Source organism: Anopheles funestus, chromosome 3RL, assembly GCF_943734845.2.
Source record: "Anopheles funestus chromosome 3RL, idAnoFuneDA-416_04, whole genome shotgun sequence".
In the NCBI taxonomy this organism is placed as follows: Eukaryota; Metazoa; Arthropoda; class Insecta; order Diptera; family Culicidae; genus Anopheles; species Anopheles funestus.
In genome coordinates, this window is record NC_064599.1 from 30977944 (window position 1) to 31003411 (window position 25468).

The 25468-nt window shown below is 41.6% G+C and overlaps 2 protein-coding genes and 1 long non-coding RNA gene across 9 annotated transcripts; all 3 read right to left on the reverse strand.

Moving 5' to 3' along the window:
• Nucleotides 1–108: 108 nt before the first annotated feature.
• On the reverse strand, nucleotides 109–2756 carry LOC125770945 (tectonic). The gene is made up of 4 exons (XM_049441057.1): nucleotides 2346–2756; nucleotides 2081–2269; nucleotides 1853–2015; nucleotides 109–1787 (listed from the first exon to the last, which is right to left on the reverse strand). Exons 1-4 carry the CDS (start codon nucleotides 2754–2756, stop codon nucleotides 409–411), a joined length of 2142 nt encoding a protein of 713 aa, XP_049297014.1. The 3' UTR covers nucleotides 109–408.
• Nucleotides 2757–2763: 7 nt separating this feature from the next.
• On the reverse strand, nucleotides 2764–3379 carry LOC125771025 (B9 domain-containing protein 2). Its single transcript, XM_049441206.1, has one exon. It carries the CDS (start codon nucleotides 3295–3297, stop codon nucleotides 2764–2766), a length of 534 nt encoding a protein of 177 aa, XP_049297163.1. The 5' UTR covers nucleotides 3298–3379.
• Nucleotides 3380–4074: 695 nt separating this feature from the next.
• On the reverse strand, nucleotides 4075–12087 carry LOC125771044 (uncharacterized). 7 transcript variants are annotated; one of them, XR_007419266.1, is made up of 6 exons: nucleotides 11273–12087; nucleotides 8742–9818; nucleotides 5599–7694; nucleotides 4798–5509; nucleotides 4656–4728; nucleotides 4075–4576 (listed from the first exon to the last, which is right to left on the reverse strand). It is a non-coding gene; the product is annotated as an uncharacterized LOC125771044 (long non-coding RNA). The 7 variants fall into 7 exon arrangements; XR_007419261.1 differs by having other exon boundaries at nucleotides 8742–10118; nucleotides 10630–12086; XR_007419265.1 differs by lacking the exon at nucleotides 11273–12087 and adding an exon at nucleotides 10330–10434.
• Between the last annotated feature and the right edge of the window lie 13381 nt (nucleotides 12088–25468).

Genomic DNA, 25468 nt, shown 5'->3' on the forward strand with positions numbered 1-25468 from the left:
TTACACTAAAATGAATACACTTAAATAATGGGAATTGCTTCTTTTCGCTTTTCCCGTGAAAGAAACCCGCATGAGGAATCACACAGGCGGACAAGTGGTGGATGTTCTGGCCCGGATACTATCTCATTCTCTTTAGGCTTTATTGGTTCTATGGTATTTATTCCCTAATTGCCTGCAGGCCAAGAAGCATTTGGTGAGCTTCCTAGAAAAAGCCGATTGGCTTTCTAGTGGACAGATGCATAACGAATGAGGAGCCTACGCTGGAAGATCACTTACCTGTCGCATTCGGAAATAAGAAATGTGTAATCTGAAAACAGTTTTTCAAATCTAATAATACTTCACTCTATTCACGCTTTACTTATCTTACATAGCAATCTTTTAAATCTTAGCATTATGTTAGCGGCTTGTTCACAAACATCCCGTGGAAGTTCTCCTTTGTACTGAGAGCACGTAAAACAACGCACCAAAACGTATCAAAAGCTCGCTCAATCCTGCCACCGCTGCTACCGAGGATGATGTTAGATCGAAAAATTGAACCTGTATGAAGATCGGCACGCGAATCTCTTCATCCAACCGGAAGCGCAAATTTACACGCGGTCCAAACACAATCTCGGCGTCATGTACGATCGCCTGATGCCGAACGTCACGAACACGTGTCCGGGCGTAATAGTATCGGTACTCCACGTTGATGAGCATATTGCTGCAGGTGAAGTAACCGTCGGTGGCATCGGTATTGGGCTCGGATGAATCGGAACCGGGTTCAGCTTCGAGGATAAAATTGGTGGAACGGACACGCACCCATTCGGTGGTACGATTGATCGGGTTACCATACTTTGAAACGTATAGATTAAGCTTATCGTATCCTTCTGCTCGCGACAAGGAAATGTCCGGGTTAATCCCATGTAGCAATTGGGCGTACAATCCCGCCTGAAGATCCTGACAAAATTTGGTATAATTTTGAACACCTCCGGTAGTTTGATTGGTTACATTCGGCGGAATGTAGTTACACCGGTGAAACATATCCGTTCCGAAATCGATCGTTTGGTGATATTCTTCAGTCAACACGCAATGATTTCTTCGACTAATTGGGATGCGCAGGCGAAAGGAAGCGTCCGGTAAGCGTGTTCCGTTAGTAAAGTAAGCTAGCATACGCTTTGGAGGATTTTCCGATGGCGATTCTTCAGGCGGAATGGTTCCGTTTGCAACAAGCTCCAGATGGGACACAATCAAAGGTTTCCCCACGAGATAGCCTATGTTACCACTGACAGCGCGGGCTAAATCCGTTTTCGTATTAGCTGATAGGACGATGAACTTAACAATAATACGTTGCCACACGTTTTCCATCCAAAGCTCTCCGTCCGGAAAAGCGGGTCTACAGAGAAGCTTCATTTGAACCCGCTGAAGGTTTGTGTAGTTGTGGTAAAACAACATTTCAAGCTCTCGGCAAATGGTGCCAGGATCTTCCTCGAACGCTTCATCCACGGAAGCCGTTGCATCGGTTATGTTAGCATTCGCCAGTGAACAGTTCCAACCATCTCCGGCAGTATAATAGCAAACGGATATGGTAGCATTCAGACAATCTCCTTCCTCCACACAGTAGTGCTCCATAACGGTGGACTTTTTGGGTGTACGGAAGAACCGTACCGATGCGGACGTGTGGCGAAAAAAGGCTCGATTAAACTCGGTCAACTCATCCACCGTTCGTCGGCAAAGGTTAGTGCGGTCCTGCAGGAAGCGTACAGGTTGTTCGATGTGACATACACCCCCAGCGAGTGAGACAGGAAGCGCTAAAAGTGGAAAAACAATCTTCATGAGGAAAAGTGAATGCTAGCGAATTAGAGGGCCGCGCTACCAAACAATTGCACCAATTCGCTTGTCTCGTTGTAGACGTAAATGACATCATCTACACGGTAGTGATCGAAACGGATATCTTCCGATGATGCGGGATTCTCCAACGGAAACACTTCCTTCCATTTGTGCCGGGTGGCAGTGGAAAGCCTGCCCGGGTTGTAGTACTATAATGGAATGAATAAGGTGTTAAAAAATGGATATTCCACGCACGGGTTGTCAGGTAACGCACATTATCATCTCCTTCTTCGTAGATGGGCTCAACAAGACAGAACAATCCACCCTGCACGCGGCACGATTGCAATCCTTCGCCGTGATGATACTCGTCCGCGTGTAATTGCTCCTGATCGCAATTGTACGTACGCAAGATGGCCACATTGCAATCGATATCACAACAACAGTTTATGTCACACACGTTAATCTGGGTAGTAAATTAATTAGTGAAGTTAGTACTACCGCTTTAACTCTATAGGAAAGATGCATGGGTATATACTCACCGTTAAATCACATCGGCAGTAGTATCCTTTCGGCACCAACTTTGCAGCACGACCTGCTTTGAACGATGGGTATGAAACTTCCGTTGGATTCGAAGTAGGCATTGCTGTAGAAGTACTAGTCGCCGATGTACTTTCCGTGGTGACAGTTGTTTCCCCCGTTGCAGTTGTCTTGCTGGTTGTTGGAGAAGAGGCACTTGTTGTAGTACCTTCGGTCGTGGACGGCTTGGTAGACGACTCCGTGACTGGCTCACTGGTAAGTGTTGTTGAGCTTACATTCCCAACCGTATCAGTCGTGTTCTTGATGTTAATTTTTGCCACGTCTATTTTCACGAAGTGCTGTATATTTCGCTCGCCTCCTTCAATGCACGGAGCGAGCAGTATTAACCATAACCACAAGAGCGTAGTAACCATTCTCAAATTAATGCAGTTCGACACCATATTCCGCAAAGTTTTTGAATATCAGCATCAAATCCAACTCGACCGAACCGGCTGTTTTGGTTAAAAGTTTGTATCGTTCTATACCGGTGAAGGCGATATCACTCTTTGCAAGTGAAAATCCACCCGTGTGGAACTTCTCCCGTACCGTATCGGTTACACGAGCAGATGAGACCTTCCACGTGGCGATGCGCACCCGATGTTGTCCGGGTCGAACCGGCACAAAGGCAAACCCGTACCCGACGGGCCAATAGTGTTGCAGCGCGTTCACCGCGTACACTTCCACGTGTAGCTTGGGCCAACCTTGCAGACCACGTGTCACCAGGTGCAGATCGATCGGGGTACAGAAATCGGACCGCTGTTCGATGCGCGATGTACTGCAGCAGGACTGTCCCTCGGTGTGACCCTCGATGGCTTTCCAGTTCGTACCGTACTGGACGCTCCAACGACAGAACAGGTTAGGTTCCTCGAAGTCCACTGCCGTCTTAAGTTCACCGATTATGTGCAGTTCCGCCATTGGGCGTACATTGCTCGTAGTAAATTGTGCACGATTTAGTAAAGGATTTGAGATGATATGAGAGGATCTTTACGTGAATAACACGGACGGGGGCTGCTGTGTTTAGCGTACGGTTTGCTTTGCCGTTGCTAGGCACTGGAGCAAACATTCGGAATCCTATGGCAACCGCCTGGGTTAATGTCAATGAAGCTGACATTGCAACATTATTTGTTGTATTTTCCACAATTTTGTCCAAAATTGGCGTTCAAAAGGAAAATGCTGAAAATGGTTTTTGGCCTCAAATGTGTGCGAAAATGGAGGATCTGCTATAATGAGGAGGAGCTGTGCGATGAAATGACTATCGTACAACAAATTAGATTCGCCAGAATCCGGTGGGCTGTTCATGTCAATCGAATGCCACCGGACGACCCAGCTCATAAATTCCTTTTAGGTCGTCTACATGTACAAAGTAAGGTGATAGGTCCCCAAACTGTGTTGGAGCGATGGTGTTATGTTCTCAATATATTTTTTACTCACATTCTCACATTCTTTATTATATGTACATTCGGTTTATCTAATCTGTACCAGCTAATTTTCTATTCTGTCCAAATTGCTGGCGCATTTCTTAATCAGATAGACTCATTTCTAATCATCATTGGTTCGGATTTTTTGGGTGGAGATTATTAACAGTACCTAAGTCAGCTGCGGTAAAAGTGAACAGCGAGCATTTGTTTAAAAATTCTGCATATCAATCCCAACCACTGCTCATAATATTTCCCCTGTAATAAAAAAACAACATTTTCTAAACGTTTCTCGCATCTTTATTTATATAATTCTGGCACCTGACAAAATCCATATTCGAAAGCTGATTCCCTACGCTTTCCTGTTGCTAAATTCTCTTTAGTTACAAACCGTCCTTTTTCTATGGGTGTACATTAAAAGTTCTCGCATTAAAAAAAAACCTGAAAGTTTTCCTCGCGTACCTCACATATCAATTCAGTTGTATGCAGCACAATAAAACTTGCGACATTTTCCTCAGAAACCATTTATGGCAAAACTTTGTCTTGTCTTCGTATTCAAATTTAAGTAAACCTTAGCTTTAAATTGGCAATATTAACTCAACAGTATTTGTCATTTGTACTTCGTAAACCGGCGCATCGTTTATCAACTATTTAAACCGTAGACTTGAACCGTTTAAACATCATCTGCCATGATAGATTGATAGAAGTTGTTGCTTTTTTGCTGTTGCTGTTGCTTGCGATGATGGATAACAGGTAAATGCATTTGTACTCGAGTTGATCTATGAGGGATGAAAAGAGGATCAATATTAGTACTGTTTCTTCGCTCATGTGAAAAGTATGAAAATTTGACTACTTTACCTGATAGTTAATAACTCCAATGTATATAATATTCTCGTTAGCTGTTTTCCAACACAGATTAGAATAAATCAACCTAAGAGCAGAAAACAAACTTCTTTAGTATGATGTTGGAACCCATCTCCAAATATATTGATGTACCTACCGGTGTTTATTTCGGTTTCCTACTTCGGAGCAGACCATCGTTCTCCATGCCATTGCTGCCATGCTTCGTGAGGAATACACTTCCCCCACAGGTACATCAGTTGTATAGTGCAGTATTCTGGAAGGTTACATACGTTTACGTCGTAGGATATGTACCGTAAGGAAATTTTATGTTCATTTCTGAATAGTTTCCCACGAATTTCCTACGAACTTTCAATGCTGGATTGTTTTGTGATACTGAATCCTTATCGGAAGGTGGTGTACCAGTTATAGAGAGCTCTACACTGTTGCGGAATACCGTGATTCTTTTCTGGGCTCTTCCTGGGCTCTTGTGTCGGTTAAGACTTCCACAGGAATATTGTGTGCTGTCTCGATCAGTGATACATTGATGTCCGTAAGTACTCCCCACAACGGGTTTCACATCAAACTGAAGTATCTGTGTGGGATCATTTGTGTCACACTATTTCTTAACGTTACCGCACACCTTCACACGATTACACGATTCCATCAATCCGTCCAGCAAAACACGTTTACATCTCCATGGTAGCAATGAACAACTTTCCACAGCACGTGCATTTTACCGCAACTGATTTCAACTAATTGTACCCCGTGTTGATGCACGACTGCAGTGCACAGTTTTGACCTTTCGATGTACTTAAAGACTCCTATTTAATGTCTCACTTATAAAACATGAACCGAATCTTTAGGTTTACCTGTAACGAACAGAAAAAAAAGATGTTGAATAGGTGTGTCTCAAGTAGAGCTGGCTAGCCACATAAAACGAATGTTGGCAATATCTTACCGTTAGGAATTCCTTCTCGCGGTCGTGAAGACAGACGGTTTTTTTTCTCCTCGAAGCGTGTACTTTTCTTTGAAATGGAGGTAGCTTTGCCTATTGGCTGATGATCTTATTAATGTACTTATGTTATCTTTCATAACCTCCTAACCTTAGTTCTCCTGTATTTTTTGGAAGATTCCTTGATATTTTCAAATTGCTACATGTTCTGGAGTTGCATTTTACATTCCTCAGTTCCTGTCGCCATTACTTGGCGTGTGTAATCTTGTAGGATCAGGTTTGTTACGCAACAGTTTTGAAATGTGCTAGTCCGTATCCGTGTAATAATCGGATCTAATAAATGAATACTTCATCCTGTTATTTCCTGCTACTAATATAAGTCTTATGTCTTGTTTGTTATGTTATCACTTAGGACATTATTACTGTCTCTTTTTGGATTATTTTAATAAAAAAAATATTAGTACACAATAACAAGAAAAACCCAAGCTAAGGTATGATTATGAATCAAGGATAGAAAATAGGTAATTCGATTTGTAGTACAAAATGTTGGCATTTTTAACTCCTTTTTTACGGTTGATAGTATCGAAACATTTAGAGATATTATGGGACGCAATTATTCGTAACGAAAAATATCTCGTTTTGTGAGAATTACTTTATTATATGTAAATGCAAGCATGTTCTATAATCAATTGCGGTATTAAAATTCATGATTTTACTTTATTATGCTTCATTAAAAATTAGATCAATGAGTTATGAGATGATACAAAGACGCAATTTTCAATGATGAACTATCCCGAAGTAAATAATTTTACAAATCTTTGAAGATAGGCACACGCCGTGAAACTAAATTGAATTAGAGCATGAACTTTGCAGATCACCATTACAAAACAAACAATGCGTAAGGAATGCGTGAAGATTTTAAAATTTTCATTTTTTTTGTTATAGTTCATTGAAATTGATATTTCAAAGGGTGTTGTTTTAAAAATCATATTTCAAATGCATCAACTTTCAATCATTTTTGCAATACTACTCCCTGCAGTACTGCTGGGCTCTTGGGTAGCCGCTTCTCCTATGTTGAGATCTTACACTCGAGGTCTGTAGCGTTGGTCCCAAGAAGCCAATACCGATACCTCTTGTAACAATCTTCTGGACAGAAGTGTTATGAAACCTTCTCTCGTCCATTGGAACATAGGTTATCCACTCCCCTACCACTTCTTAATTTTCTCCCACTCCTTCTTTTTTTGATGTTTTATATTTTTTATGTTTTATTTGTCCAGGTATTTTCATTTTCAGAATATTTCTTCTTTTTTCTCGCTCTTTTGGGATGTTAGATTGCCCATTTTACTTCGTTGTACTGTTACTTCAGGCACGTAGCATTGGTTCCAACAGTCCAATACTAGTGCCCGAAGTAAAACCACTTTCGGGACGCTTGGACGTCCGAACATACAATACTTGGCGAATAGTAGTGGATCCAAGCTTCCACTACCGATACCGATTCACAAGATTCTTATGGGCTGTTGGATAACCCAATCACTCTGTATATTTCCAGGCTCATTGCATTGGTTCTAACAATCCAACGCATGAGCCCGGTGTATAACCTCTTAGACCAGACCTTCCTACAAAGATCTTGTTTGCTTAATGGATTGGTTCCTCCTGGAAAGCTAACCCACCATTAAGCCTGTGGAAAACTGCGTTCTAGCCAAAATCACTGGTACTACTTCCAGTGCCACTTGGACAGTTCCCCTCTTGGATGCTTGGACATCCACAACCAGCCTGCGTTCGGGCCAATAGCAATGGCTCCAAGATTCCACTACCGATGCCCAATGCACAACGTTTCTCTGGGCTCTTGGGTAACCCGTATTTTCTCCTTGAGATCTTACGCTCCAGCCCCATAACACTGGTCCCAAGAAGCCAATGCCGACGACCTGTGTAACAATCTTCTGGACCATTGTGATAACATCATCTGACACAGGAGTCAGGAGGTTCCCAATCTCCCTCCCGTATTATGATCGTTCCTTGGTCCCTTCCTTGATGATCCTCGTGCTAGGATCTTGCGGACCTTTGAGGTCAGGTATGATACTGGCTCAGGAAGTACGGAGCACCTTCCTCCAGATCCATGACCGTCCCTCCCTTATGGTCCTTTCTCGCGTGATAAAATGGCTCCTGAATGGCCAACGCAATATCAAGCCTTTGATATCCTGCGATCAAGCCAACATCACTGGCGCACTACCATCAATGCACATACCAGATGCACAGTTTCCCTCTTAGACGCTTGGACGTCCCTTACTCTTTGTGGAAGCCTGCGTTCGGGCCAATAGCAATGGCTCCAAGATTCCACTACCGATGCTCGATGCACAACGTTTCCCTGGGCTCTTGAGTAGCCCTTATTTTCTCCTTGAGATCTTACGCTCCAGCCCCATAGCACTGGTCCCAAGAAGCCAATGCCGACGCCCGGTGTAACAATCTTCTGGACCATTGTGATAACATCATCTGACACAGGAGTCAGGAGGTTCCCAATCTCCCTCCCGTATTATGATCGTTCCTTGGTCCCTTCCTTGCTGATCCTCGTGCTAGGATCTTGCCGACCTTTGAGGTCAGGTATGATACTGGCTCAGGAAGTACGAAGCACCTTCCTCCAGATCCATGACCGTCCCTCCCTTATGGTCCTTTCTCGCTTGATAAAATGGCTCCTGAATAGCCAACGCAATATCAAGCCTTTGATAACCTGCGCTCAATATCACTGGCGCACTACCATCAATGCACATACCAGATGCACATCCCCTTCTCAGACGCTTGGACGTCCCTTACATTTTTGGAAGGCTGCGTTCGGGCCAATAGCAATGGCTCCAAGATTCCACTGCCTATGCCCGATGCACAACATTTCCCTGGGCTCTTGGGTAGCCCGTATTTCCACTTTGAGATCTTACGGTCCAGGTCCATAGCACTGGTCCCAAGAAGCCAATGCCGACGACCGGTGTAACAATCTTATGGACCTTTGTACTAAGATCATCTGACACAGGAGTCAGGAGGTTCCCAATCTCCCTCCCGTATTATGATCGTTCCATGGTCCCCTCCTTGATGATCCTCGTGCAAGGATCTTGTGGACCTTTGAGGTCAGGTATAATACTGGCTCAGGTAGTGCGGAGAACCTTCCTCCAGATTCATAACCGTTTCCCCTTGTGGTCTCTCGCTTGATGAACTGACCTGTAGAAAGCCAGCCATTGGAAATCTGCGATCAAGCCAATAGCACTGGCGCACTATTTCCAGTGCCGATACAAGATGCACAGTTTCCCTCTTAGACACTTGGACATCCACGCCTGCTTTGGGAAGCCTGCGTTCGGGCCAATAGCAACGGCTCCAAGATTCCACTGCCGATGCCCGATGCACAGCATTTCCCTGGGCTCTTGGGTAGCCCGTATTTCCACTTTGAGATCTTACGGTCCAGGTCCATAGCACTGGTCCCAAGAAGCCAATGCCGACGACCGGTGTAACAATCTTATGGACCTTTGTACTAAGATCATCTGACACAGGAGTCAGGAGGTTCCCAATCTCCCTCCCGTATTATGATCGTTCCATGGTCCCCTCCTTGATGATCCTCGTGCAAGGATCTTGCGGACCTTTGAGGTCAGGTATAATACTGGCTCAGGAAGTGCGGAGAACCTTCCTCCAGATTTATGACCGTTTCCCCTTGCGGTCTCTCGCTTGATGAACTGACCTGTAGAAAGCCAGCCATTGGAAATCTGCGATCAAGCCAATAGCACTGGCGCACTATTTCCAGTGCCGATACAAGATGCACAGTTTCCCTCTTAGACGCTTGGACATCCACGCCTGCTTTGAGAAGCCTTCGTTCGGGCCAATAGCAACGGCTCCAAGATTCCACTGCCGATGCCCGATGCACAGCATTTCCCTGGGCACTTGGGTAGCCCGTATTTCCACTTTGAGATCTTACGGTCCAGGTCCATAGCACTGGTCCCAAGAAGCCAATGCCGACGACCGGTGTAACAATCTTATGGACCATTGTGATAACATCATCTGACACAGGAGTCAGGAGGACCCCAATCCCGCTCCCGTATTATGATCGTTTCATGATCCCCTCCTTGATGATCCTCGTGCAAGGATCTTGCGGACCTTTGAGGTCAGGTATAATACTGGCTCAGGTAGTGCGGAGAACCTTCCTCCAGATTCATAACCGTTTCCCCTTGTGGTCTCTCGCTTGATGAACTGACCTGTAGAAAGCCAGCCATTGGAAATCTGCGATCAAGCCAATAGCACTGGCGCACTATTTCCAGTGCCGATACAAGATGCACAGTTTCCCTCTTAGACACTTGGACATCCACGCCTGCTTTGGGAAGCCTGCGTTCGGGCCAATAGCAACGGCTCCAAGATTCCACTGCCGATGCCCGATGCACAGCATTTCCCTGGGCTCTTGGGTAGCCCGTATTTCCACTTTGAGATCTTACGGTCCAGGTCCATAGCACTGGTCCCAAGAAGCCAATGCCGACGACCGGTGTAACAATCTTATGGACCTTTGTACTAAGATCATCTGACACAGGAGTCAGGAGGTTCCCAATCTCCCTCCCGTATTATGATCGTTCCATGGTCCCCTCCTTGATGATCCTCGTGCAAGGATCTTGCGGACCTTTGAGGTCAGGTATAATACTGGCTCAGGTAGTGCAGAGAACCTTCCTCCAGATTTATGACCGTTTCCCCTTGTGGTCTCTCGCTTGATGAACTGACCTGTAGAAAGCCAGCCATTGGAAATTTGTGATCAAGCCAATAGCACTGGCGCACTATTTCCAGTGCCGATACAAGATGCACAGTTTCCCTCTTAGACGCTTGGACATCCACGCCTGCTTTGGGAAGCCTGCGTTCGGGCCAATAGCAACGGCTCCAAGATTCCACTGCCGATGCCCGATGCACAGCATTTCCCTGGGCTCTTGGGTAGCCCGTATTTCCACTTTGAGATCTTACGGTCCAGGTCCATAGCATTGATCCCAAGAAGCCAATGCCGACGACCGGTGTAACAATCTTATTGACCACATTGTTAGAGAAACTTATCTCGTTCGTTTGAACTAAGTTTCCCACTTTGATGTTCTCCCACTCCTTCTTTTTTTGTTTTTTTTTTATTATATTTTTTGTCGCACTCAACCTGTGCGATTTTCCAGGCGTTTGAATCACATGGGTTGTGAAAACCCAGTGTAGGAGCTAACAATACCAGTGCCCTGGTGAAGTATTGCAGCACAACACACATCGCTCTTCCTGGACGCTCAGACGTCCACACCTACTTTGGGAAGCCTGCGTTCTGGGCCGATAGCAATGGCTCTAAGATTCCACTACGGATGCCCAGTGCACAGCATTTCCCTGGGCTCTTGGGAAGCCCTTTCTTCCACCTTGATATCTTACGCTCCAGACCCATAGCATTGGTCCCAAGATACCAATGCCGACGACCGGTGTAACAATCGTATGGACCTTTGTACTAAGATCATCTGACACAGGAGTCAGGAGGACGACAATCCCACTCCCGTATTATGATCGTTCCATGGTCGCCTCCTTGATGATCCTCGTGCAAGGATCTTGCGGACCTTTGAGGTCAGGTATAATACTGACTCAGGAAGTGCGCAGAACCTTCCTCCAGATTTATGACCGTTTCCCCTTGTGGTCTCTCGCTTGATGAACTGACCTGTAGAAAGCCAGCCATTGGAAATTTGTGATCAAGCCAATAGCACTGGCGCACTATTTCCAGTGCCGATACAAGATGCACAGTTTCCCTCTTAGACGCTTGGACATCCACGCCTGCTTTGGAAAGCCTGCGTTCGGGCCAATAGCAACGGCTCCAAGTTTCCATTGCCGATGCCCGATGCACAACATTTCCCTGGGCTCTTGGGTAGCCCGTATTTCCACTTTGAGATCTTACAATCCAGGTCCATAGCACTGGTCCCAAGAAGCCAATGCCGACGACCGGTGTAATAATCTGATAGACCTTTGTACTAAGATCATTTGATACAGAAGCAAAGAGGCGGCGAATCTCCCTTCCGTATTATGATCGTTCCATGGTCCCCTCTTTGATGATCCTCGTGCAAGGATCTTTCTCGTGCGGACCTTTGGGGTCATATATGATACTGGCCCAGGAAGTGGCAGCTGGCTTCCTCCAGATCCATGACTGTCCCCACAGTCCTTTCTCGCTTCTTTTGAACCTATCTTTATAGATCATCGTAAATAGGAGTCAGGAGGTGCCCAATCTCCCTCCCGGATAATGATCGTTCATAGGCCCTTTCCACTGTCTCTTTGTGATACAAACAAAGGGATCAGTACCGTCCCTTTGGTTAGGTCTTGACTGAGGTGGCGAGGCTCATCAAGACCGACATCCAGCAGCGCCACGTGGAGGCAGGGATCGGATTTTGCCAGTGGGTCTCCTGTTAGAGATGCGACATTTCTCTACTTGTGGTGAGTCCACTGCGAGCCGGGGATTCCTATTTCCGACTCGTGCCGTTAACTGAAATTCAAATAAAACTGTTTTCTTGTTCCCATATTTTAATGAGAAATTAGTACATGGAAAGGCCAGATTGTTTTTGAGAGATGTATTATTTGTAATTATTTCAAAATAACAAGTAAAGACATTACGGCTCAAATTGGCCTATTGGCGCGAGTAGGGCTTTCCAGCATCACACAACGATAACAAATGGTTCAATGAATGAATTATTTATATAATGCTTAATATATTTATTAAGCCTTATATAAATAATGCTTATTTATATAATGACAAATGAATTATTTATATAATGCTTAAGTTTTACTTGTTCATACATTGACGAATTCCATTGGTTTAACAAAATCATTGTTGATAGGATTTAAAAAGAAAAGCGCGATTGAAGCAAGTACTCTACAATTGTTCATAGATGAAACTAATTAGACGTATTTATAGGAATTCAAGTGTTCACTGCAACACTTCGCATTCTCAATTTACATTAAAACGTTTCAATGTTGATTACCCATGCTCTTGCTTTGGGCCCTAAAAGGTTATCCAGTGTAAAGCACACACACACCAATAGGCAATCTCAAGAGACACGCGAGATGGTGTGGTGCGATTCTTGAAAAAGAATATACATAAATGCGTAGTTTTTCGCGCTGTTGAGAGCGAACCGTAAAGCACATTTGCCGGCTGCCATTATAGTTATGTATTTATGTGTTTGTGAGATTGGGGTTTTTTATATATACACATACACACACATACTCAGTCTCCTTTCGCCAGTGCTGAGAACAAGGTAAAGTTTGGTTTTAGATGATCAAAAGATCATTATCGAAAGTTCCAAATAAAACATAAAAAATATATAACATTTACCATATCGCTCTTCAAGCCAATCGCGTACTCCGCAGTATAGGTCGAAATATGTAAAATTAGCTAAACAACTGCGATTCTTGAACACCTTCCTACATATTCCGATGTAATGTAATTTTAAAACAAACCTGACTCAGAATAAATGGTTGCAACTGGACACTATGCATACGGGAGGAACGTCACGAAACGTTTTACTGGCACTTGTAATCGTACATACTTTTTTATTTTGCTCACACAAAAGAACATTTCGGTCAAACGTGTCCGTTCCTGTTTTCTGCAATGGTTGACAATATGAGAGCAAACATACACACTCACACAACAGAACACTTCCACTGCTGGACTAGCACGCCGCACAACCGATGCGCACAAGAGATGAAGTCGAACTGAGCGTGAGCATTCCATCGCAGCGAATATACATCCAGGCAGGGGTAGCGAAATATTCGGCTATGTTTGTCGTCGTGCAGTGTAGCATAGATCCTTCTCGAGACGCTTGATGTTGTTAAAGCAAAGGTACTGATATGTTCCCCCGGTTAATTTAGGTAGAGCCAGCTGCAGAATGGTCCCAACGGCCATCGTGTTGTACCCTTAGCAATAAAAAAAAACCGGACAAATTTTGCTTACCCATCCTGCCTTGCCAAAATGGCTCTATTTAGATAGCCGCGCTCCGGACGCGAAGGGTAATGCGATCCGTTGAATTTAAAACTGGTAACTCACACATGCAGCAAAGGAATCAAGATGAAAACCAAAAACGCCTCACAATTGCTGGAATGGTTACGAATGGAAGAATTTAACCGAATAGCATCTACGAAAATGTCCAACAAATACTGCTACCGTGAATTAGGTTATAGTGGAATACAAGTTGGAATGTTTTGTACGAAACGGTTACCTAAACAAAATGTTGCTTAATTTCGACGTTACTCCAGCAGTCATTGAACATCCGTAGAATAGTTCGTGATGGATTGATCTTATGTTTTCTTTCTATACTAATATTTTTGCGGCTTTTATGTTTTGAGTGTTGAAATGTTTTACATTCTAACGGCACACCAATACAAAACCCTTTCGCTTAGCGGTCTATAAGATAGAAGAAAGCAATCAAGAAGAGGAATTTTATTTTGCCAAGGCCAACGCGCATATTAGTGCGAAGAAGAGTTTGTATGATTAAGAAACAGCTGAAGCTTACCGTTTCCATTGAACGAAATAGAGTTATGATTAACTAAATTATATTAGTTCGTTAAAAAAGCGCTATCAACAAGAATTTGGTTGTTTAATCAGCTTGTGCGATGCATGTTATCATTTAATTCGGAGTTTAGAAGTTTCTCCGGTCTGTTATTTCACGATAATGTGTAGTCCGCCGTTGAATTCAGTTCTGTACGATATTGTTGTTTAACATAACAATATTAAATATGTTACAGAAACCAATAATAGGATTCACTTTCAGATAACTAAAGCAATAACACGGAATGGTTATCGAACAGAAAACTCAAAATTGTAATTGTTTAGTTTGGGTGTTTACCTCGAAACTATACTAATGGGTATGTTACAAATAGTCTTAAGACCTGACAAACAGTACAGGTAACATATTAAACGTGAAGCCCGAGCTTCTAGGTTAGAAATTGATCTTCCTAAAACAACAGAAACGCAAAACCACGTGTTTTGTTGCTAGGAGAAGAAGAGCGAATAGAGCAATGTGAAAAGGTACAGCTGTGCAGGGTAAGAAGAAGCGAACAAAGCATGGGAATGGTAAGAAACAAACTCGCCCTGGAATAGCGTACGGAAGAAACAGAAGAGAAGTGAGAGAGAGTTTGCCTGAAATGACGCTGTACAATTTGCCGCCAAAATTAAGTTGGTGCGTAAATATGATGGATAGTGTCTTCAACGGATCAGCCAATGGACAAATTATAGCAGAATGCATTGTTTCTGCTGTTAAATTTGCGCGAACAGTGCTGATTATGATAATTTAGTTATGAATTTCATATTTATTAAGTTACAGTCAATGTTACATTGTTGCAGGTAATAAACCAATTGTATTTGTATAAATATTTGTTGTTGCGCTCACCATCACCATCACCAATTTGAAAGAAGCAAATACACAGTGCGTTCATAAAATAGTGTCTTTGACAACCCTGCAATATACAATTTACCGTAAGCATTGCTTACGCTACTCTCCGCTGCAAGCGCTTGTGTAGCTGTCTAGAACTGTAAAGGCTTTACACAAACGGGCATGAACAGGCTTGGCATAGGCTTAGCTTGGCATGTACATAATTTTATTTTATTCGTTTATCTACATGTTTCTTAATAAAATTATCCGTTAATTTCTTAAAAGTATTAAAATACACAATAAAGCTTGTAGTTAATTAAGATTAATGTAGTCGAATGAATATATTTGGTTTTGTTGCTTTATCAATGAACAATGTCCGTAATCATTGCAATTTCTGTGACTGTATTACTTATACAAAAATGTATTGAGCTAATATATTTCACAGTTTTAACTTTCGATATGAATGTTTCGATAATTTTAAAAGCATTCATTATGAACTCGCACAAGGACACATGTAGGGATGAGGTGCTAGGATTACGATAAACAGTACAATAACCGCAGCTTGTAACAAAATTAGAGAATTTTTCTAATACTTTTCTTTATATTTATATAGCTGGTTGAGCTGAATATTACATTGGAGTGTGTGGTCCTAAAATAGTATGACGACTCTGATGCGGCGGTACTTTAGTTTCGTACTTCAATGCTTGCTCTAAAACGCCGATTGTTTTCCATTTGGATCGAATGCCGCAAGCAAAGATTGATTGTTGCGAACGCGACATATTATCATAGAACGAGCAGGTGAGAACTTTAAGTAATAATAAGTAAAGTAAAGCAGGTCATGGCCCGATACGTATAAACATAGACAAGTCAGAACGCGTTCAGACCCTTAAGCATTAGGCGAGAATCGAACGATAAAATGGTCACAGTGCGACGCGCGAAAACATAAACAAATCAGAAGTGCGTTCTGATCTTAAGTGTTAGGTCGTACGTTCAGGCGATCATGCTCGGGCACTGGTGAGACACAATCAGAGACTCGAACGGTGTAAAATGCTGATGGTGCATTATGGGTGCTATTGTCGCGAACGCGACATCGCGTCATAGAACGGTCATGGCGCGCTACGTATAAGCGTAAACAAACTCAGAAGTGCGTTGGGATAAACATATGAGCTCCGGACCTTAAGCGTAAGGTATGTACGTTCAGGCGATCAGGCTCGCGCACTGGTGTTGAGAATGCGACATCGCGTCTTAGGACGGTCATGCTCGCACCGACCATGCCGATCATGGTAATCATAACAATCGATGAATTTAACGACATAAACACTGAGGATCAACGCTATGCTATCGTACGGAAATGATTCCATCTCGTTCAAATTCTTTCATCTCACTTTTACCTTTAAAACTCAGAATCCATTGATTAGTGTATAAGCCGGAAGAAATTACGAATAAAGGCTCTTGCAATCTAAACCTCAAACGGGCGAGTTCGAAGCTCATTACTCCGTCTTAGGTTCTGGCTAATCGGATACCAACGAAGGTCCACAGCTAGATACTTGTTCTGGTTAACCCAGAAGCAAAGGCTAGTTGTCCTGACTCGAGTGATTTGGCAATCGCCGATTTCCGCAAGAGAAGTGCGATAGTTCCGCGACGCGAAAAGAAGCTAGCGCAAGAGCTTCAAGTTGACTATTCTTCGCGTAGTCAACTCTGTACGGCGGACCCCGTAGTCCGATTTGTTCCCGTCAGCAACATTGATTGATTAACAAAATGGTACAAATCTTTAGAAATGGAAGGCATTAAAATAAAATGGAAATCACATTCTCGGTTGTAATAAAAAATAATTTGGTAAAACCAGTACGGTTAAACCTTGAGAGCTGTTAGCTGGGAAATTTGGTTCGTACTCGTACGTTGGTTGTACCCGTCAATTACCTACCGCAGTTTTCCATGTGTCGCTATGTACGAAGTCAAAATTGTCAGCTTGAAATTGTACCTCTTATGTACAAATATTTTTTACCACGCTTACTACCCATGTACAAAACCTTAGGGAGGCGAAAGAAATCGTAACAAGCAAAGGCTACGGAAACAAACAACCTCCCCACAGCCAAACACAAAGAAAATACGCACTCCTTTACAGCTAGGACAGTTGGGCGATGTTGAACGATCTTCTGCAAACAGTTGGTTGCGATCGGTCGAACAGCTCGGACAGGCTACATGAGGATCGTTAAGCTGGGCTGTGATAAACTAGACGTTTTTTGATGTTTTATAGTATTTTTTAATTTAAAGAGCAATATTAATATGGAAAAGTGTGCGTTGTAATCCGGTTTAAAACGTGTGTATCAGTGAAACATTTGTTGTGATCTACTATTGCAAACAATTCAACATTGTTAAAGTTTTATCGTTAGAGAGTTGAAACGTTTTGCATTGTCAGTGTAAGTGCAAGTGCGTTAAGTGTAAGTGCGAATGCGCCAAGTTTAAGTAAGTCGGAATTTTCCATTACGTATCACGTACCTTAACGTGGAACAGTATGCACTGTAAGCAGCTTTGTAGTTTAAAAACATTTTTTTGCGAACCTCAGTGAGGAACAGTAAGACGGTATAAAGGTTGTCGTACGATTTTGTGCATATATCAACAGTTTGAATCGAGCGACAAATGAAATATGTGAAGTTAAGCTGTTTATTGCAACAAATAGAAAAAAAAGCAAAGCAATAAATATGCTTTTGTCTATAATGGGCTTTGTATAGCCGTCTGAGCTAAAAGCGTTGTTTTTCATTTTGGCTGAGCTTGGGTTAGAAGTGGCCGGTAAAATCCTCTCCCAACCTCCACGCGGTACCGGCTGGAATATGCGGACAAATTGCGCATATACCGATAGGGAAGGTGTTTCGACAGTGTAGATTGTTTGGTTATTTGTTTTTTTTTTTTTGCCACAAAATAACCAGAAACTCTCGTTGTTTGAAAAAGTAAAACACACTTTTTTTGGTCTTATCAATTTTGGAAAGGATATGTGTAAAAATTGAATGAAATAGAGAAAACTATTTTAATAATAAAAAAAACGTTGGCAAAACGCGGGAGACGCATCAGTGTAGTTGCATGAGAAGATATGGATTGTGCTTACTCGAGATCCGGCGTTGGTGAATTTGGCCACACGAAGATAGGTCAATTCTTAAACTCTCGCGCAAGTCTCTTCGCGCCTTCAGTTCAACTCAGATCGGACGTTAAGCTTTTTCCTGGATTGATCAGGATTAGTTCGTAGCGATAATTATGGAAGATAATTAAGCAATACTTGATGGATTCTCTAATATGGCTTTCTACGTTAGAGACTGCTGTCTCTTGGGATCCCGTCGGTCATATATTATGATCCGAGGTCTCTCCTTCCACTATTTTCAGACACTTCACTCTTGAGCTGATTTATTTTGGCAGTGTTAGCGTTTGAATCGCCCTTCTCTCTGCCTGGCGTGTTATCATTTTAGACACCATTTTTAGCACTTTTGTAATTAATACGATCGTCACCATTGTCCCCACTATGTTCAATTTATATTCGTGACTAATGTGATGCTCACTATGTACGTTCTGTGTACATCAACTTGCAGTTTTGTTTTGTGGAGCCTTTTGCTGCGCATGTTTTCGTCCACTTATTGATTCACATAACACCTTTTATGTTTGTTTTTCACACTCTATTCTTCCACTTCACCTGTAAACCATCTGAGGCTTCGGATGTGCTCTCTGTCGCTTATAAAGACATCCATCCAACCACACAAGTTTCTGATTAACACTGCACTTGTCCGTGTTCAAATTTCTAAATGTTACTGCTTCGCGCACAAATTCATCCACTGACTTTAGGTTTGCTTCGTGCATTGCCATTTTTAGTCCTTTTCCTAATGTTCACTTTATATGCATCTGTATAGTTCGTATGCTACTTCGCATAGCCGAGAATAAGTGTTATAGTTTATTTTTTGGTAATTTACTAAAATTTGTTCAAATATCGGCATTTGTTTCTTGTTAATGTTGTATTTTCAAAATACCCTAAGATATCTACCGACAATTCTAGTATATCCTCATGCAGAGGGATAAAAGGTCCATTGTATTCCTCTGGTTTATTTTAACACATTTTCTTCTATTTTACACCTCACTGTTCTATTCACTTTCCGAATCCTTTCGAAACACTTTCGAATTGTCTGTTATTTTGTGTCCTAGGTAGGTAACTTTCTTTTTGAAAAAGAAACTTTTTTCCGGATTTAATTTAGGATTGTATTTCCTAAGTCTTTCAAAGACTTTCCTTAAGTTCGTTAGGTGATGGATTTCTGAGCATCCTATTAACACAATGTCGTCTACATATACAAATGCACATTCTGGAGATAAACCTGTCATTGCCATTGTCATCATCCTTTGGAAACTGTTAGGCGAAATATTCAGTCCAAATGGGAGTCTTTTAAATTGGTAATGCCCGTTGGGGCTCGAAAATGCTGTGTATTTCCTAGAACTTTCTGATAGTGGGATCTGGTGGAATCCTGACATAAGGTCTAGTGTGCTGAAAAATTTTGCACGACCTAGTTGATCAAGGATTGCATCGATCCTTTGTCTGGTAGCAACTTCTTACAAATCTCCATTACTGCTCCTTTGATGTCTTTTTAGGAACTAGTAGTATCGGCGAATTGTAATGCGATACTGAATGTTCGATGACATCATCCTCGAGCATTTTGCTTATCTGTTTCCAAATCTCTGGCCCTTGAGCGTGTATTTGCTTGTAATTTGGTATATGCACAGGAGACTTGTCCTCTAGTCTAATTTTCTGTTGGTAAAAATTGTTAGTGGTTAATTTATCTGTACTTAAATGGAATATATCGTTGTATTCCGTTAGCAATTGTTGGAAAGATTTATCCGTTTCCTCGGAGATGTTTTCCTTCTGTATTAATTGCTTTAGTACTTCATACCTAGCTTTATGTGGGTTAGTATTATTTTGAACGATATTAAATGATCTAAGTGGTATAGTTTCGATGTGGTTAATTCTAACTAAAGTATGGCTGTTAGTAGTGTTAATAAGCTTAATGTATGGATTATATTTGTTAATGATAGTGTTGCCTATCAGAATGCCATTTTGCAATTCCTGTGCGCACACTACCTCGTCCTCTTTACATTTTTCTAAGAATGCGATTCTTTTTAAAATTTCGCACCTGGGAGTTATCAGTGTTTGTCCTCTTAAATTGTCTTGTATTGGTATCTCTAGGTATTCCCCATTATGGCGGACTCCTATTATCCATAGGTCGTAATCGATGTTACACCTGCATTTTGTAAGAAAGTCTTTTCCAAGGATACCGTCCAAAGGAAGTGGAAAATTTTTCGGGACTATGTGGAAGTCCTGGCTGACCTTGGTTCCTTCTATCTGAATGTATGATGTTGCGGTTCCCAGGGATGTCACTGTTCCCTCGCTTATACATGTAAGGGTACATGTTCTATTGGGATTTATAGTCTGACATGGTTTCAGTGCTTGTCTTTTTATTAAACTAAGATCTGCACCGCTGTAAACCAAAAGCGTGCAAGGGGTATTTGCAAGCCCTAACGTCACATAGACGAAGTTCGTTTCCTTTATATTTATTGAAATTGTTGTCCGTTGTATCTTCTGTGTGGATACGTGGTCCCCGCGTCTGTGTAGTGGTTTCTGGAGGTACCACTCTGACCTAAAAAATTATTTCTGCGCGGAGATTTTGATCTGTTTCTCCAGTCTTCGCGGAATCTATTGTTATTCCTTCTTTCAAATTGTGGTTGGTTTCTGTTGTAATTTCTTTGACGATCCCTTGACCAACCTCTTTCTCTGTCCTGATTCTGTGAGAACTGTACTGTTCTTTCTACCTTGTTAATAGAATGTACCACGTTCTCATTCTGCTTTCTTTCGATTTCAACCAAAGCTTCTATAGCGTCTGGTAGACTGTCGAACCTACCGGACATTACTATTGTCTGGTATTGTTCTTTCTTCAATCCGTTAGCAAATGCGGTTATTCCTGCCTTGTTTGCTTTTTGTAGTGCTTTAGATGGAGCAGTTTGCTCGGCAATGTATGCTTTTTCTAATTGTTTTGCTAAACATTGGATTTCGTTAGCAAAATCTTCTGCGCTTCCCTGCTGTTTGCTTGCATTCATTGTTGCAGTAAGCGATTCTGGGGTTGTCTTTCTTTTACATTTTTCCTTTATGGTTCTTATGATTTCTTCGATTGACGAAGGTTCATTTCCTACAACCGTTTTTGCCTTTCCTGTTAATTTTGAGACGATTATCGATATCGCGGTTGGCGCGTTTTGCTCGTTAACGGTGGTTTTTAAAGCCGTTAACGCAGCGATAATGTTATCTGCTTCTTTTTCGTTTCCATCATACCGAGGTACAACTGCCGAAGCTAGTTTCAACATTTCTGCTGGAGACGTCATGGCTGTGTCTATGGTCTGCCTACTGTTGTGAATTTGTAATAAGGTTAGGATTTCCGTGTGGAGTTGTCTGCCCTCTTTTATGAATTTTGTTAGCGTAGTGTCGTCAAGTTTGTCTTCTGCCTTCAATAGCTCCTGCTGTAGCCCTGCGTAATTCTCTTCTGCTTGGTACGTTAATTGGACCAACTGGCATGTGCGAAAATTCTTAGTTATATCTTGTAGTTTCGCTTTTATGTCTCCTAAAATTTGCAATTTTTCCCTAATTTTTGCCATCTAATATGGACTTTTCGAAGTTTCGCTTAACGTTAAGAAAAAAAAAACATTTTTTTTTCTTTTTCTTCTCTTTTTATATTTGTTTTGCTACAATTTTTAAAAGTGTCGCTCTCATTTTCCTTAATTCCTTTTCCGTATAACTTATTACCTCGTCTGTCGGCGATAACTTGTCCGGGTATGCGACGTGCCGGTACACCTTTAGCCACCAGGTTGCGTATAGCTTGTATGGGCAGATCTTGGTCCAGCTCAGGTACAGCCTCGCTCGTTCGTAACTGCGTCGAAGTTCTTCCCGTCGCTGCTGGCTTATCTTCTTGCTTGGCATTTGGGTTGTCCTCCGGTTAGTTCACGTTCTGCTGAGGTGCTGAGGTGGTAGCTATTCGTTTCCGTATCGCGTTTCGCACCGTTTAAATATCGATTTACACTCATTGGTTTTTTGTTTCGATTTTTATACACTTCACCTTTAACGCGATTTGGGTTAGTTGAATTGTTTGTGACACACTTTCTACCCAACAATAAATTGTTTTTTTTTTTGACGTTGAACTTGCTATTTCGGTAACGAAAGCACTTTTATTGCGTGTTTTTGCGCATGGTTGCGGAGCACTTTGTACAGGGTTTTCACTATTTTAATCACACACATTATGGTTAATACTGTAAGAATTATGTTAAGTTTGAGATCGTGTGCCAAATGATGCTCTGTGTGAATATTTTGGGTTTGAATCACTGTGAGATCATGGTCTCCTTTCACATCTGTTTTGGGTTTAGAGTCGGAACTTCCCATTTCGGTTTCACTTATTGTTTCTTTTGTTTTTCAATCACTTTCTACACCACTATCATAGTCACTGTCGTACCTATGTGCATTTCTTAATGCTTCCGTAAGTTCTCTCTTAAAATATTGCACGTGGTGGTGGCTTTCTATTATGAGGTTCTCAAGGATTCTAGTGTTGTTATGATCTTTAATATGGACCATATGGTCAACTTTTCTCAAGAATGACCTGATTCTTAACACTCCCTGTTCTGTGGTATATTCTTCAAACGTTGCCAACCTTTTCATTTGCTCGAAAAGAGCCTCGTGAAGATTATCCACTTCTTGTTTCATTATTTGCACCACTTTTAAATGCACCACTTATACTTTTTATTTTTATGCCGTTTTTCGCGTCACAAGGTCGCTTTACCTTGCTTGTTATGCAAAAACATAACCACTGTCACGGTCGCCATGTGGTAAACAACGTATTCGGTTCGGTTGACGCTACGGCGCGCGTTCGATTACAACCGTTTACTTCGCGGAACGATCGGTGCGCGGCACTTACTGAAAAGTGCTGACTCGTACTTTTACACGGTGACTCATTTGAACGAAGGTGGACTTAAACGATTGGTGCCGGATCAAGCCTTACCTCCATTAAGGGAACACTGATGGGTGGAAATAAAACTCTAGACATGTATTACTTCACTGATGCCAGAATCTCGAGTTGCATCAGCAACATGCTTTGTCCACGATCTGTAACTCGGCACTGTCTACCTTTGCTTCTCGAGCGGCTTTATTTAACGCTTTCTTTCTATGGCCAGCCAACATTTGTCTATCCTGTGTTTGGCAAATGTGTGGCGGCTGGGTTCTCCCGGGTTTTTGAATATTTTGTGTTTACAATGTGTGTATTTCCTATTTGCTAATGGACTTGGTGCCAACATTAAACTAAAATTATACTTCTTTATACGCCTGGCAGGTATGCAATGTTCTAGCATACTGTTAATAGAGTTGCTTTTGCAATATTTTCCTACAGGAAACTTCAAAATGGTTATTTTTTCATCAAAACAAAAATAGTGTAATATACAAGTTTTAGTTTTACTTTCGCCACTTAGCGGACTTCGGCTTTACACTGCAATTTACTTTACTTACACTGTAAAGTTTCTTTCTTAATCGTTGGAGTCATCGAGGCCTTACCTTGGATAGGGGGACTCTCGATGCTCTTGAAATAATAACACTGCAAAGTTGTTCTGGCAGCTCAGTTGTGCAACTGATCTTTGATAACTGTCAACTTGCGATCGATCACTGGTGACTGACCGCGTTCTAACAATTTTGGTTTATTTTATACTCTGGGTTGTGTAGGTGTACATGGGTTTTACATAAAGGCTTATGTATCGAATCTAGTTCCAGTTCTAGTTCTGTGTTTCTATTTGCTTGTAATAATTCCTAATGCATTTCTGTAATTTTCGGTTGATGCGCATTAGCCTATAAATCATGCGTCGAATTGGTCTTTGCGAAGGCGGGTACGGAATGGAAAATTAGTTAACCTTTTCAAGTGCAATTCACATCGTGAGAAAGTATTGCATATGCAACGTAATGAATGGTCTTCGATTATGTTATTTTTCAGGTACTTGAAAGGGACAAAATAGATGTGTTTAGAAAGGACGTAAAACCCTAGCCATGTGTTTTATGTTAAATGTCAGAATGAGAATAGAAGAAAATAGGAAATGACCAACGCGATTTTACTAACCGATTCTATACTTTGAATTTTAATGTGTTATTTGAGATTTTCAATATGTTAGTTATTTAATGTTTAGCAGATGTGCTACATGGATATACCGCACGATGCGCTGATAGATTTTAACAAAACCGAACGTAATATAGAAGCCAGGACCTGCGATAATTGTTGCATCCAATCAAACGAGGAAACGTAAATATTTGAATACGTTCAAAGCATCTTCATCACCCAAACTTCGAGGGACTTCAAGATCCAATATCGAAATGTTTAAGGTAACAAGTTTGTTAGCTTTTTAATTTACACAGAAATACCATTAACCGCTTGTATGTTTTCACTTTATTTTCTTTCACAGAGTATAGACAAAAATGGTGAAAGAATGATGTTTCGTAAGATCTAGCAAGAAGTAAAAAAAATCGTAAAACCGTTGTTTTATAGCTAGGTAGAAAATCATTATTCACAAAAATAATAAACTTTTAATTAATATAATGTTTTTGTTTCCAGAATACAAGTCACGAAAAACTTGCCAACGAAAACAACATTGGTGTGTGAAATGTATGAAACGATGGTGTTGAATACAAAAAAGGAAATTTGTGATATCTGAAATTCTCTAGAGAATAATTCAACAACTTAAATCATCAGAAAAGTATCAGCTCGAAGAAGCAAATATTTCAAACAACATGACCGATACAAAATTGCATTCAGATCCGTTATTCCGTATTAGAAAATTCCAATGTACTACAAAAAGTAGCACACTGATCATGGACTAGACTAGTGGAACTGAGCAACGGTGTCACAATCGAATATTATTCCTACAACGCAACACTTAGGCGTTAGGCGCAGTGCATTCATTACTGTGCATGGGAAACTTGTCGTACAATTTGCTTTTAAAGAAAGCTTCCAGCCGCATGCATGTCTCGATCACAATGAAATAGATGGTAATCCGTGGGAATCCTGGACTACGCCAGCGGAAGATGCTAATGTTAATGCCATCTTCGAACGAAGGTACGGAATAAACCACGAGCTCGTAGTAATGATTCGTGGACCAAGTATTCTAACATTGCCAAAGCGTGAGAAAATACGTTGGTTGGAAAAATGATCACCACCATTAAGGCTATTACCGGTAACCAGTTCAGTGAGAAGCGAACTCTTGAAGATCAAGTAATGGACCAAGCAACATGAAGAATAATTGGAGATTTGATCATCAGTAAAACAAACAAAACGTAGAGTACAAAAGTGTACGGCTCAAAGCAGGAGCAGAAGCAATCATGAATGGAATTACGGAAGTCACAAATATTGGAATGCAACTAGAAAAGATCTTCACCACTCGCAACCAGGGTTAAGCTAGGTATAAAATAC